The sequence below is a fragment of the Rhineura floridana genome, chromosome 5 (assembly GCF_030035675.1).
Source record: "Rhineura floridana isolate rRhiFlo1 chromosome 5, rRhiFlo1.hap2, whole genome shotgun sequence".
Classification (NCBI taxonomy): Eukaryota; Metazoa; Chordata; class Lepidosauria; order Squamata; family Rhineuridae; genus Rhineura; species Rhineura floridana.
The window spans coordinates 50166837-50182457 of record NC_084484.1 but is presented as its reverse complement, the minus strand read 5'-3'; the positions used below and the strand labels follow the sequence as shown (position 1 = coordinate 50182457).

At 38.8% G+C, this 15621-nt stretch overlaps 1 protein-coding gene across 3 annotated transcripts in view; it reads right to left on the bottom strand.

Moving 5' to 3' along the window:
* The window catches only part of ARHGEF7 (Rho guanine nucleotide exchange factor 7), a 129500-nt gene that overhangs the window by 88617 nt on the left and 25262 nt on the right, over nt 1–15621 (bottom strand). For all 3 annotated transcript variants that reach the window (XM_061626647.1, XM_061626645.1, XM_061626646.1), the window contains exons 3-6: nt 9772–9856; nt 7841–7971; nt 5259–5460; nt 3791–3879 (exon numbers count right to left, since the gene is read on the bottom strand). In XM_061626647.1, coding sequence (XP_061482631.1) covers nt 3791–3879; nt 5259–5460; nt 7841–7971; nt 9772–9856 — 507 coding nt within the window. The remainder of the gene's footprint in view (nt 1–3790; nt 3880–5258; nt 5461–7840; nt 7972–9771; nt 9857–15621) is intronic.

Here is a 15621-nt window from a genome sequence, read left to right as displayed (position 1 = left end):
AGATACAAACGGATGAGAGATATCTAATCTGAGGAGAAAAATTTTGATTTATATGAACTTTTGAGTATTATATGTCTGGGACTATTTTTTCTGGTCTACTTCATTTTGACGAATCTGCTTGTTCTTTATGCCACTAACTATTTGGATGCTGTGAACTAAATTTCTTTTGCATTCTTGGACACATAAGAGATAAGGCAGTTTGTGCTGTCTACATTATGATGTCATCAGGTTTGGAATATTAACTCCTTTGTTGCTGGAAAAAGAAATAAATTGCCCTTTGCTTGGGAATAGTGCTATATTGGAAATTGAAGGGGGGTTTTTTCTTCATGGTTTTAAAAATGACAATTAAGACAGTGGCTGAGACCCTGGAAGTAAATATGTTTCAGAAAATAATGGATGAGATTGAGATAACGAAACAAGAACTTAGACATGGCAAACAACAGATGAAAATTGAATTTGGCAAAATGAAGCAGGAGCTGAAAGAAATAGGGGATTTTATGAGAGAGGAGGTTGATGAGATCAAACATATAACTAGACAAGCAATAGAAGAAGAAAGAAAAATTAAAGGGAAGATGCAAGTCCTGGAGATTGGAACAGATATATCAAATGTGGAACTGGAAAAAGATTTGGAGTTTATGGACCTTAGAGATAAAGATTACTGTTTGGAATTCAGCGTTGTCCCTGAAGAAATTGATGAAGATATCAGAGATAAAGCTATCAATGTTTCGAAAAAATTTCTGGACTGGAATGATGTGATGGAGCTTGAAACAGAGAAAAATTATAGAATTAATTACAGATATGTGACAATGGAAAAACTCTCAAGAGATGTGCTAGTGCATTTCGTAAAAAAGAGGAACAGAGATATGACTTTACAACAACATTTCAATAACACATTCAGAATTGATGGCAAGGAAATATTTGTGAGGAAGGAAATTCCCATCAGACTCTTATTATATGACTATGACTATGACAGCAAGATTATTATGGATGCAAGGATGGAAGATGGAAGATGGAATTAACACTGATAATGGAAGAATGGCTATTGAAATTACTGGACCTAGCAGACTTGATGAGATGGATTAATTGACATGTTTATTTGGAGAAAAATCGATGGATATATTTCTCAAGGACTGGAAACCTCTCTTTGACTTTTTGCGGAAAGAATAAAGTGATGTTAATGAGATTGATGATTAATTAAGATCACTACTGGAGGAAAGTGATTTTGTAATATATTAAGAGACAGGTTTGTTATATATTATAGACCTATAACTGATCTGCGACAAATCGGAAGTCAACATTTTATTTTATTGTATTAGTTATTAATTTGTTTTTGTTCTGTTTTGTTTTGTTTTGTTTTTTGAAACTTTGAATAAAAAATTAATGATAAAAAAAAAGATTCACATCTGATGGTTCAGGTGCTTTTATGACATGCACTGATTTCTTCCTTCAGTTTCCTAAGGGTCATAAAGGGATGTGAACTGGAACAACAGTATGCGAATCAGCCCTAACTCTAACCTTTCAGTTACCAACACAACCGCAATCTCCTGCTACTAGAAATACTATCAAAAATGCCTGTTGGAAATCTGCACCAAAGCTGCACACTATTCCAAGGTAATTTCCATCTCTTTCTCTTCTGCTACAGCAGCTGTGTAAAGCAGCAGTAGATTTCCTGCACAAAGACTAATCCCAAACACCTCTAAGGATTTCCTCAGCATAAAAAGAATTTACAAAAATAAAAAGAGGACCACAGCAGCACTGCTTCTTGATTTTTTATTTCATTATTTATATATCACTTAATACCAACACAGTCTCTAAACGGTTTACAAAAAGATAGCAAATGCTATATAAAACAAAAAGTTATACAAAAAGCCTACAACTCCAGAGGAAACAATAAAATCCCTAAAAAGCAAAAACACAGCAGCACACTTTGAAAACATCTTAAGTGTTAGGGATATGACACAGTAGCCTAGCTGCCAAGGACCTGTAAGGTGGATGAAAGATCAGAGAGAGGTATGGTCCACAGCCATCCAGACTCCACCCACCCCCTCTGTCCATGTTCCCAAACCACCCCAGTGCTCCCCATACTGTCTCCTATCCGTAACAACCTGAATAGGAGCACCATCCCTTCCCTTTTCATCCTCTCTCTTGACAAGACACATCCTGACTCAGCATGCAACAGTCGCCCCACTAACACATACACATCACACCCACTTCTGTCTTGCATCTACTCCCAACCAATTTTCCTAGTCAAATCATTCACATTACATAAACACAAATCATGCAGTACCCGCTACTCATTCAACATCACTCACCCCATTTTACTCCCACACCCCACACATATCCACCAATCAAACACATCCATCCAATCATTCCATTTATTTATTGACTTGATTTGATTTGTATCCCACCCTTCCTCCCAGCAGGAGCCCAGGGCGGCAAACAAAAGCACTAAAAACACTTTAAAACATCATAAAAACAGACTTTAAAATACATTAAAACAAAACATCTTTAAAAACATTTTTTAAAAGCTTTCAAGACATCTTTAAAAAAAAAGGTTAAAAACATATTGTTTTTTTTAAAAAGGTTTAAAAACATATTAAAAAGCAATTCCCGCACAGAGGAAGACTGGGATAAGGTCTCGACTTAAAAAGTTTATCGAAAAAGGAAGGTCTTCAATAGGCACTGAAAAGATAACAGAGATGGTACCTGTCTAATATTTAAGGGTAGGGTGTTCCACAGGGTAGGTGCCGCCACACTAAAAGTCCGTTTCTAAAGGTCAGTTCCAATATCTTTCTCTCAGCCACCAAACCGCTATCACCAGTCACTCCATCCACTCTGAGTATGTTTCATGTTTCCCATTCATACAGGTAAAGGGGCAAATCAGATTAGCAAAAACGAGGCAGATGAGGACCATAGGTCACTGAGTCTAAATACCTGCCCAATTCTCTACACATTAATACATCTCCACACCCATTACACAAACTAAACCTCATCAGTCCAATTATGCTACAAAACAAGTGAACAAAACAGTTAACATCAGGAGTGCACATGGATCAGGAAGAGAAGGAAGACTCTGGGAAAGCAAAGGAAAGGGGAAAGAAATGTCAAATTCTGTTATTACTGTTCTTCCAAGAAAAGCAACTGTATTGTAGCTCAGCAGTTCTCTTACCAATAACCCAATGATCCACTGCACTTTGGCTTTGTAATCCACTGTTGTGCTACAGTTTCTTCTAATGTATCTTTGCTTGAGCTGCACTGTATTAGATTTCAAAAAGAACATTCAGCAAAGAATCCTACCTTTCTGTTGGGTGCTGTTCATAGATAAAGCCCAGGAAAGTCTTGATTTTACATAGGCTAAAATATGTTTTTGCACTAGTGGGCACATAAACATTAGGCGCCAGGTCTCCCAAATACTGACCGACTTCTAAGTATCAGACTTTCAGTTCAGTTTTTAGCTTCTGATTCTTTAAGGCAGGTCTATAAACTAGTGAGCCTCCAAGACATATTTAGTGGCATACGGGGGATTTGGTAACTTTAGTTTTGTTGCCTACCTTAGAATACAAAAACAGGGGCACAAGTTGTTCTGACGCATACCAGTTTGCCACAATACATGCCTTGTTGGCTCTGTGCAGCTTGGGAAATCAAGGTTTAAGGTGCCTAGCTCGTCTAGATGAAAATCCTTTGCAAAAAAAAATATCATGGCATCATCAACCTCAGTGTTACAACCTTAAGGAAGAATCACCTGATAAATGGTACACATTAAATTGAGATTCAGAGAAAGATCACTCACCACATTGTAATAGCTTTTGCTAATGGCAGATGTATCGAACCCCTTTGGAGGACTCTTCAGGGTTCCCGATTTGGGGGAGACAGGTTTTTCTGAAATAGAAATGTTTTAGTAATAGGATGCAGTTTCAGAGCTCAGACACTAGAGGTTAAACAAAAAGCTTTTCTTAAAGCTGTTATGGTAAGATTCAGGACTACTAACGTAAGCTACTTATTTACAAGCACAAAGCCCAGCCCAGATGGTTCCATCTCAGCTTAATAAGCTAAGATATGCATGAGCCCTTTCCTGAGTACACCATGTTCAGACAGCCCATTCCCACATCAGTACACTGTAGTTCCCTGTTCCAGTTTTGGAATAAGTCTGGATCTTCAACCATGATTTGAAGTTTATTTAAGATCCTGGCTTGTTCCAAACCTGGAAACCACTATTTCCCAGTTCAGATGCTACAGATTAACTGAAGATGTCTGGAGTTAATTGCAGTGCACAAAGAAGAGAAGGTGCTGTATGTAAAAGCACAAGGCTCATTTACATCTTGGCTAAATAAGTTGAGATATGATAATGTGAACACAGCCAATCAAATCAAACCAGCAAGGATAAAATTCTGACTTTTGAAAATGTAAGAAACGAAAAAGGTCTCCTAACTGCAAAAAGTTCCCTGTGATATAAAGTTGACATTGTGGTATTATGGTGTTCTTAAAGTAGAGTAAAAAAAGTGTTTCTTAAAGATGAGTGCAAGGAGGTTCACAGCCAAGCAGCCTATAGTAGAGCACCACAAAATAACAGGAAAAAGCCCTTGTTGCAAAGGCGGTTGTTTTTAAAAAAGGACCAGTACAATTTTGAAAAGATTTCCTCCTTCAAAGTTGTGAATTTTGTGTATTCTTCTAAATTAAGAAGCACCAACAATCAATATACTATGGCCCCCTCACCAAAGTTAAAAAAGAGTAGCATCTTTTTATAAATCTCTTGGGTCTAGAGATTCTGAGATTCATTATAGCCACCGACAGGTATATTCTTTTTATCAATGATAAGACCTAGGGCTTTACATCCCCTGCTACACTGGTCATGGAACCATCTTTACCAGAGCTAGGAAGCTGAATGTGAAGGGTTGTAAGCTGGTGGGGTGATGACAACCAGTCATTAACTTGTAAAGAAGTATCAAAGCACTTGGTTCCAAGCACCTGCATGGAAACCACATCATCTAATATGTGGGAATCTACTGAGGCTGATAAACATGCAGGAATTTCTGTGTGTCTGTATGCAATGCCACGCAATATTGTCTATACATGGCCTGGAGTTCTTAGAATAAAGTATCCCATCCAGTACCCTCCACTGATGTACCAAAAGGTAAACAATTCACATATATTTTTATAGTTTGGATACGCTGCACAGTCGCAAACTATTCATAAAGTTATATGGAAATCCATCAAGAAATTGAGATTAGACAGTTTATAAGCAGGACCTTGAAACTCACCATTTGATTTTACTTCTCGTACATAATTGCTAGGAAACCAGCCTGTCTTGCCATTGTAAGTTCCTTCCCACCAGCCTCCTTCTTCCACTCTTGTAACATTAATAATATCTCCTTTTGTAAAAGAAAGTTCATCTTCATTGGTCTGTTGAAAATTAAATTTTGCTCTTACCACCAGCTGGTGATTGCTGTTATCTGTCATATCCTAGATGTGATGAAACAAGTGAAAACAGGGTTTTAGGTACTGTTTCAAAGTAACAATAAAATTTAACCAAGTGAGATGTATGAAATAGCCTCAGCAGATCGCAGTGCAGGAACAGTTGGCTTTTTCACAGGTCACAGAACAAGAGAGGTCTCCACAGTTGTTCCATGGGCCAACCATGTCATTTCTGTAACATTTAGAAGGCATGTGGGAGTCTACGATTATATTACACACACAGGTATATTTGGGCCAGTCAGGGTTCCCAGGCACTAACTGGCCAAATGCCCTTCAAATATTATAGACACAGGGCTCTGCCTTTTACTGTAATATATAAAGCAGCCCTGTGTTTTTATATATGTATGTATTACAAAATTAGACAGGAAAGAAAAAAGGGGAGGAAGTAAAGATAGAAAATGGTTTTAAATGATAAAGAAAAAAAGCTGAAGGGGGAGCCTTGCTTAAGCCTAAGGAAGGGAGTTCCAACACTGCTACAGTGAGCAGAAAGAAACCAAGAAGGAACACAATGGCCACAGCTCAGTGGGCATATGCCCTGTATCTTGGGGCAGGTCTTCAAACCAAAATGTTTCACAAGCCTAGCTTGAGACCGCATAGAAACCACAAAGAACTGGCTACATTCCCAGACTTACACTATGAAACTCAGCATGAACTGAAAACTAGTGCATTTTTTTTTGCTTTGCTGCAAACCTGTCTTGATGCATACTAATGGAAAAGTTACTTCAAAAATAGATTACTGGTGTTGCTTTCCTAAGAACATCCTAACAGCACTTTAATTAATACCCTGTCCTAAATATGCAAATCAGTATAAGTTGACATCACACACTGATGTGAAGGGAGTGCATGAAGAATGTAAGCACCACTTCACATCAACAGGCAAAGCCATTCAAACAGGACTGGAAGAAAGCAAATGACTGATTAATTAAGAAGCTAGGCAATAGAAATTGGACCTACTGCTGATTAGCAATATCAGGAGGAAAGAGTAAAAGAAGTTACATGGCTATGCTCAACTCCAGAACATGGTTTCTAATTCCTCAATCAGCTTGACACCAACCTCAATCCCTACAGGTCCAGTGACTAGCTATTACTCTGCAGATTTGGACATTCCTGGAAATGTACAGGCTTCCTTGCCCATACCAAGTCAACCTTCAGACACAGACTATTTTTAGATGGCTCTATGAAAATTCACAATAGGAAGAAAGTGAGCCTCAAAACAGCAATGAACAGTCATATGACTTTCCATGCAGGGCCTCATTTTGTTCATTTCATTTATATCAGTGATGGGGTACTGTTGCTGGACTGCGGTTCCCATCAATCCCCTGACCATTAGCTGGGGTTGATGGGAGATGAGAGTCTAGAAAACCACTGGTTCCCCACACTGGATTTTTATCATTTGTTAATTGCCTTTCAAAAGAAAAATCACACTCAAGAGTGGCAGACAGAGAAACCAAACTTTAAAAACTAGGGGTTCCAACCAAATCTGAACCACAAATTAAAATGAAGCTGTATTTTTTTCTTAAACCAGAACGGATCTTGAACCATTTTCTGAAAATCTCTACTGAATACAAACTGAAACAGACCCACCCTCTCCCTCAAATAAAATTCAGGTTATCATCAATACAGAGCAAGGGTCTAACCAAAAATAGCTGATTTGACTGTTTCTTCACAATTGTACAATAAAGAGTACAAATGAAAGAAGTCTTTCAGATTTATTTAGTACTTAGAACATGTGTTTTTGTTTAATGCATGCCTCATAGCACTTACTGCTGACACTTAGCTGTAACTGTTTTAGATATATGACTTTACTCTGCATGGCTGTGCAAATGATCATTATAGTATGGGCTTACATTTTCTGGAACTGAACCACTTGGTTCACTTCATTAGTGAATCTTTATTGGCCTGAACCAGAACGTCAGTACAGCAGAACCTGAACTGAAAGTGCACCACAAATGTAATGGTTGGACCTCCTGAACTCTGTTCTTCATGCATTACAATTTAAGCTGGTGCACGACATCGTGTAACAAACATGGGGAACTAGACAGCTATGAGCTCTGTTTACAGTACAACAGCTCTATGACTCTTTAGCCACAATCTAACAGAGTTAAGCACACTTAAACCCCACTAATGCACTAGTTGGCTTCAGCACACAACTGCACTGGACTGTCGATCTCAACCCATGGATCTGTGATATCGGAAAGAAGATCTTGCCTCATTCAAAACAGCATAAAGTCTCAAAGATTTATGCTACAGATTAGTGAGAAGGTAACTATCAAATATCTGTGAATCCGAGTCAAGCTTCTCACTCTGCAGCACTAATTAAGGAAAGTGAAAATGAAAAAAGAGATTTTAGAAATAGGTCAACACTTACCAGACTTCGATACTGGCCCTGAAAAAGTTTAGACGTTCTGCTATGTAAAGACTGGGATCCCAGGGAATCAAAAGACTTTATCCGGTGAGATGATGGCCTTGCACAAACAGAATCACTTCCTAGCCCAATATCTGAAAAAGATTACCATGAAACACTAGAATTTCAGTAAGGCCCACACGTCTAAAATATACACTAGAGACAAACATTTACATTTGATTTGCTTGTGTGTGTGTGTGTGTGTGTATAATCCCTAGAAATCAATCCTAAATTAACTTTCTTCCACATAAATTAATAAAATTGTATTTTATCATCCCTCCGATTTGTAAAGCGAGTTTCCTTCATAGGAATGCATTGAGCATCAAAACAGGAGAAGTGACAGGGCTGGAAAAGATCCCTATAGACTGGAGGGAATCTACAGATATGCAGGAAAATCATGCTTTTTATTAAAAAAAAGTCAAACCCCACTCCTCAAAATCCAGTTGGACCACATTCTATGCCTCATACTATGCTATCATAATGTCAGTGAACACAGGTAGCAGAGAGTACTGTCTTCAGCCTGTGGCCTAATGGAGTGCGGGCAATGGTTTCCAAGAACACACACCATCAGAAACATATCCTCCCAATTTCTCTCCCCCTCCCCCCAAAAAAATCTTCTGCAAGCAGGAATACCACCTCACAGTTTTTAGAGGACCATGGAGTTAATCAGTTGCATATACAAATGTGTCAAAGTACTTGCATTCTATCTTCGCTACTATGCTTTCATTAGAACACACAAGGGCATACATCCAAATCCACATCAGGATGCATATTTGGGTGCACATCCAATTTAGACTAGGGATGGTGTAGAATATTTGCAAAATCGGATTTGGTATAGAATTGTGGCATAATCTGCAAGTTTGTCTCATTGTCAAACAGGCTCACACTGTGTGCATTAGCCGCTGTTATTGACATTTTAATTTTTTCCTCAACTTCACTGATGTGCATAAACAAAATGCAGTAAGAACAACTGCTCCTACATTATACATAAACACATATTTTTGTGGTCTGATGTGTAAGAGCACTGTTAAAACATCCAAAATATAATTTAAAGAAAAATATTCTTAAAACAGCTACAGCTGGCCCACAAAAAACCCCCAACAGATTACTTTATGCCACTACATAGATTTTAATATTTCTTGAACACATATACTAATATTATGAACTGTATGTGTGTTTAAAGAAACAAAGACATTTTAGACTTCACTCTCTGGAGTCTCAAAATCATTAGGAGTATATTCTATGACCTAAACAACTGAGATCTGATACACGCAACATGACTGTTACTAGAAAAATCTGAAAATGGGACTAGAGATGCGAAGGCACAAGTGGAAAAAATGAAAATTGGGGGGAAACCTTTTTTCAATTTTTCTGGTTTTTTATTGTTTTCAGAAGGGAAAACAGAAAACCCTGTTTTTTTTCTGGGCCTTCATATCTCTAAATGAAACACATGTCCCTCTCTCCTGTAAAATGGAGAAAAGAGGCATGCAGTTAACATCAAAATAGTACTTCATTTCTACTCCGAAAGCAGAGCTGTTCTGTACCTGTAGCCAAAGACATTCCAAATAGCAGCAAAGTCTAGGCACAGGCCATTTCTACAGATAATACCACACAACACCAAATGAATGACAGGCTAATAGCTTCAGTACTATCATTAACCTAGCTATTCAGGTATAGTGCCTTTATTTAAGGAGGAATATTCAGTTCATGGACAGCTGGGGAGTTGAGGGGGGGAAGTGTTGCAAGAGTACAGTAGGAAATGAAACGGACTAAAATCCTTCTGATGAATGGTAGATGCAGTATATCCAAGATCTGAATCATAGAAACGTAAGTTCAGAACAAAAACCCAACAGAACAATGAGAAAATGAAGTAGGAGGACATGGATTCTACTTACCCGCTGTTACTTTATTTAGAGCAACTAAGGAGCTGAGCACCTTGTTGAAGTTCTGCCCTTGATAGAGATCATTTGCATCGAATGTCTTAAAAAAACAAAAATATGTATTAAGTCACACTAGAAAGAAAACCAGTGAAAGTAAAACAAATTCTAAAAGATCTCAGCCAGGTTTTTATCAATAACTCATTTTCGTACATACTGTATACACATACACATGCATGAGTTGCAGATGTAACTTTTATTTCAGCTGTGCTGACTACCTACCCTATTAGCTTCCAGGACCAAGTCAGAGTGAATGTTCTGTGGCCTGACTATCTGATTGAACATCTTTTTCCACGTGCACCTTCCACACCCCTACGATATGCCAGAGAGGTTCCGCTGTGTGCCTTTTTACACAGAACTGCAAGGACACAGGGCCAGGCCTTCTCTGCTAAAGAACTGCCTTATGGAATGCATTGCCAAAAAGAGGTCTACCTGGCTCATTCTATGATGATTTTTTACAGGCCACGTAAGAATACAGTTGTTCCAAAAGTTGTCTCTCAAACAGGCTCAATAAGGTGCAGTTTCCAGAGGGGTAGCTGTGTCAGTCTGTTTCAGCAAACCCAATCACCCTCTTCAGGCATTAGAATTAAAGATTGGGGGGAGGCAGTGGAGATGAATGCAGTAGCTCTGCTGCCCTCCTCTCCTTTCCAGTCACCCTTCAACTCATTGAGGAAAACTGTCCAAAGCAGGAAGCCTTCACAAAGGCTCCCCACATATTTTAAACGCCTGATTTTCCAGGGTTCTAAAACTACATGGGGAGACCAAAAGTACAGAAGGCTCCCCAATGCAAACAGCCGCCCTCCACAGAACAGCAACAGGGAGCTCCGTAGCTAGCACGCTTAGCACCATTGTCTTCCCACCTCCCCACCCACCACATTTATTTCATTTTACCGCTTACTCAAAAAGGCTAGGGAGTCATGTGGGACGCTGAAGAAATATACTTTTTGTAGTGTTAGCTTTAGACTAGAGAGACCTGGGATCAAATCCCTGTGCAGTGACCACAGGTCAGTCACTGTCTCTCAACCTAAACTCACTTGTAAGGTTGTTGTGAGGATAATTGGGGGGGACATGTACACTACCTTGCACTATTTGGAGAAGGGCAAGATAAAATGTAAATCATTACAGAGGATTCTGGCTAACAGCCCAATCCTATTCATGTCTACTCATTGGAGCATTGTGCTCAATACAGCTTGTTCCCAGGTTAAATGGGTATAGGATTGCAGCTTAAGAGTGTATTAACCACTCTCTGTTGCTATTCATTTTGAAATGGAAATGGACTGCCTTCAAGTCGATCCCAACTTATGGCGACCCTATGAACAGGGTTTTCATGGAAAGCGGTATTCAGAGGGGGTTTACCATTGCCTCCCTCTGAGGCTGACAGGCAGAGTCTGGCCCAAGGTCATGCAGTGAGCTTCATGTTGTTCATTTTATTTTGTTTTTAAATTTTGTATACCACTTTGAACATTGGTCTCAGCAGAGTACTAGGAACTAGAAATACAAAACAAATATACCTTTACTCCCTGAATGTTTTTGGTAAAGTATATGCAACACATTCTTAAAGTCAAATCCTATGCCCGTGTACTGAAAGCCACACTAATTTCAATGGGATTTGCTCCCCAGCATGTGAATACTGCCACTCCTATATACAGACACTAGGGATTAAACTCAGATTAAAGTCAACTACTTCAGAGCAAACAGGCTGTTAAATAACATTTGAGTACAGATGTATGACCTCAATCAGACACATCGAACAAAGGGAGATTTTGCATGTGAGGATTTAAACTGGATTGTTTTTAATAGGCATGTTTTACCCTCGTGTTACAGACCAATTGTAGATTACAGTTGGCCTATAAAGAAACATTTAAAACATACACATTCAATTTCTCTTCTTTATTCTATCCCACATAAACAGCAACCGTATGCGGTATAAATGAGACAAACATGCTTACATGAAAATACACACACACAGGAGACATTTATTTATAATGTGTATGTCTGCATGCACACACACTCGTGTGTGTGTTTACAGAAAGGCAAACATACCCTAGGGTGCAATAAATAGTGCAGCGGGTTTTTTTTTTAAAAAAAAATCAGCATCTCAGCACTATTGTAGAAATACAAGCTAAACTAAACATTAACAAACTCTCACTTCCATTAACCATACATGACAATAATTTTCCAGTGGACACAAAGATGAGAAGCACCGTGTAGCTAAGCAATTTTTCTCTTACTTGAAATTGTATGCTAACTCTGCTGTATCCAGGACATAGCCAATCCTGTAAAGCCATCCAGAAAGGAACATTCATTTTCCACATCTGGACCCTTTCTTATTTCAGGATGATACAAATGAAGTTATTCGATTTCTCTTTTTTTAAACAAAACTACAGAGCAGACACCTTTATCAATATTCCAAGCACAGCCTGCATTCAGAAACATATACAAAGCAAGATCTACCACCACAACCCAGCAGAGGTTATACACACTTCAACATACCCACAAAACCAAACAGTTCTTTTCATGGTACACTGTACTTTGAAAAGTTTTTTGCACGCACGTAACTACTTGTGGACATGGGCCACAATTCCGCACAACTCTGGCATGAACAGATAGGAAATCAAAAATGGGCCACACTGTGCCTATTCAGTTGCCATCTTAAGGGCAGTGAATGAGCATGCTCAACACCCAAAACACTCTGCATGGAAGCTCCCTAAAACTTTGTAAGATAATGAGTATCTTCTCATTTTAAGTAAAAATACAGAGGCTTTTAAAATTGAGGTGTGGAACCTTTTTCAACTGAAGGGTCCTATTTCCATGTGGGCAATTTTCAGGAGCCACATGCCATTGGTGGGTGGGGCAAAAAATGTGATTCTTCACTTTCTACAATAGGCTCTACTCCAGCCATGCAAAACCCAGAGATTTCTACACACGCAGGCCTCTCCATCCTGCATCCCAGCAAGCAAAAAGCATTATCACTTAAGACACATATCCAGTCTGGCAAAAGCAGGGGTGGAACACAAAGTCTCATGGGCTAGAAAGAGGCCTAGAGGACTGCATTTGGCCTCTGAACCTGAAGTTTCCTATACCTATTTTAAGCTACATATTCCTAACAGGCATTTTTTAAAAAGTCTTTTAAACGCTAAAGGCACAAAAGTTGTTTCCTACATGCAAAGGCAACTCCCTGCTCCCCCACCACCACCACCACACAGAGGAGCGCTGGATTACCAACCAGAAGAATTTCAGCCACACATGTTAAAATTATTTTTTAAATGGCAAGTTAACAAAATAAAAATGGCTAGGAAGCAAAAGACTCTATATAAGCAGCAAAAAAGCAGGGTTTAGTCTCACCATTGTGAATTCTTGTTCAACAGAAGTAATCCACTAAACCAGTATGTGAAAAGAAGTAAAGAAAAACAGGATGTGAAGAGGCTTATGTTTCCTGTCAGACTGAGACTATCTGGGATACTGGGAGCAACTTCATTGGTCATCCCAACATCATCATCTCTACAATGCACCTAGGTGGCATTACTCAACAGGAAGCCCAACAAGAGGATGAAGGATAGGGGGGATGGGGGGATAAGAATACACGTATACGTAACCATTTTATGGAAGTGATTTCATGTCATTTGGGAATTCTCTTTACAAAGAATAGTAATGCTGATCAACAATGCACCACAGATAAAAAATTAACGAGTTCTTGAATACTCGAAAACACAGCAAGCAGTGTATCACTTAGAATTTTTTTTTTGCACCACAGAAATTATGTGGGTATGCCAAATGTCTTTATGTATGTCCTTTAGCACAAAGATGAAAACAAAAATATGTGAAAAAAGAAAACCGGCTAGTTCATGGCAACATGATCCAGGATTCAACCCCCTACATCTCAATTCAAAGCGTCTCAGGATGCAGAGCTGGAAAAGGTCACTGTCTTTATTGAATGAACTAAATTGGCAATATGGACCAATTCTGTGAAAAGCAGCTTGGGATTTCAAGATGAAGTAATATCCAAAAGTGGGTACCGTCAACAAAAAGGGTGCAGGATAGCCCCTGCACCTAATGGGAGTGCCCCTGCCCAGAGCTCACAGGAGGGGAGGGAGGTTTCAGGAAAGTGCCACTGAAGGATTTACATTCAAAAGGTGTTGGGTTCATTAAATGTACTACTGTGCACCTAGAAGCTTCCTCCCAGGGGTGTTCTTAGGGAGTGGCCCAGAGGGCCAAGTCCCAAGTCTGCTGCTCCTTAAATAAAATCACTGGTTTTTAAAAAAACTCCGCTTATAGTGCAGCTGGACACATTGCAAAGCACAATACTGGTAAAGTTCAAAACCATTGCATGTCTATTACAAGACCTATTACTCCCCTGCAGGGATAAAAGAATCTCAAAAGTAATCTGTCACAGCCTCAACAAACAGGGAAAGGACAATCTCATGGGAGTTTGAAATTAAATATGTCTCTTGAAACCCACCCTATAAAGAAAGATAGATATATTGGAGTTCAGATGAAAAGAATGAGAGTATCCATGAGGATGTCCCTTTATCTAATTATTTTTATCTACCTAGGCTTGTAAAATGATTCCTAATTGTATGCTGTACTGTATTTGAATTGTATATTGTTTTGCGATTTAATTTCTTGTATTTTTTTCAGTTTTGCTTAGTTTATTTATTTATTTATTTATTGTACTGTGATCTTTATTTTGTATGTGTTTGGGGTTTTTTGTAAGTCACTTTGAGTTTCATTCTGGGGAAAAAAAGACTAATAAATATCATTAATAATAACCAGCCATCGTGCAAGTTCCACCCACTGAAGCTGACTTTCCTCCCACATAAATGTGCACAGGATGGCAACTGTAGAGTATATACCAGAGATGGCGAGCCTGTGGCCTTCCAGATGTTGATGGATTCCACTGACCAACCGTTAAGAGATGATGGGAGATGAAACCCAGCTACATCTTGAGAGCCACTGATTCCCCATCCCTGGTATCTACATTACAGAGGTGTCTATCTGTATTGTACCCCTAACAGAGGACTGAAAGTTGTTCCATACAATAAATAAATAAATAACCCCTGCACATAGAAAAACAGATGTTAGAAATAAGGGTAGGTTAGAACCCCAGAAGGATTTTATTGATTGATTGATTGATTGATTGATATGGAAGTGCATTTAGTTATGCAAGTCCCTTTTACAGTTCAGTAGTACAGCTCAGAGAGACACCTACCATCTCAGTGAGACTTAGGCAAGAGTGTAAAACTGGTTTGAATAGTTATTCTGTGTATCCAGGAAACCCTGGGAACTATAGTTCCATAACAGATAATTCTAAACACCTTCACCAAACAGCTATTCCCAGAATTACCTGGGGTAACCTATGACAGCTATATACTGCTATAGGTTTAGTGTACATATAGCCCTGTGCTTTTCCCAAGATGAAACAATAAGACCAAGAATATCTGAAATGCACGGAAGAGGTCAACAATATTATCTAGAACGGAAACTGGTAAGAAACTGCAGTTCAGGTACAATATATTATGCAACAGGGTACTGCTGGGTTGTTGTTTTCTGTCCAACATTCACTTCAACTACATAACTGTTACATAATTGACACCTTTAAAATGAGCCACGCTTGGGCTCAAAATTGTTCAGATTTCCCCGAAATCATGAAAATATAGCAGGGTTTATTCTAAGCTTTTTTTCCTTCTTCACAAGCAGCCAGCACACTGCTTGCCCTCAAATTAGTGAAGTAATTAGTCCCATAATATCTTCCTATATAATAAAAATGTAAGCCCTCACGCTGTCACACCATCATGATGTCAGAGGCGA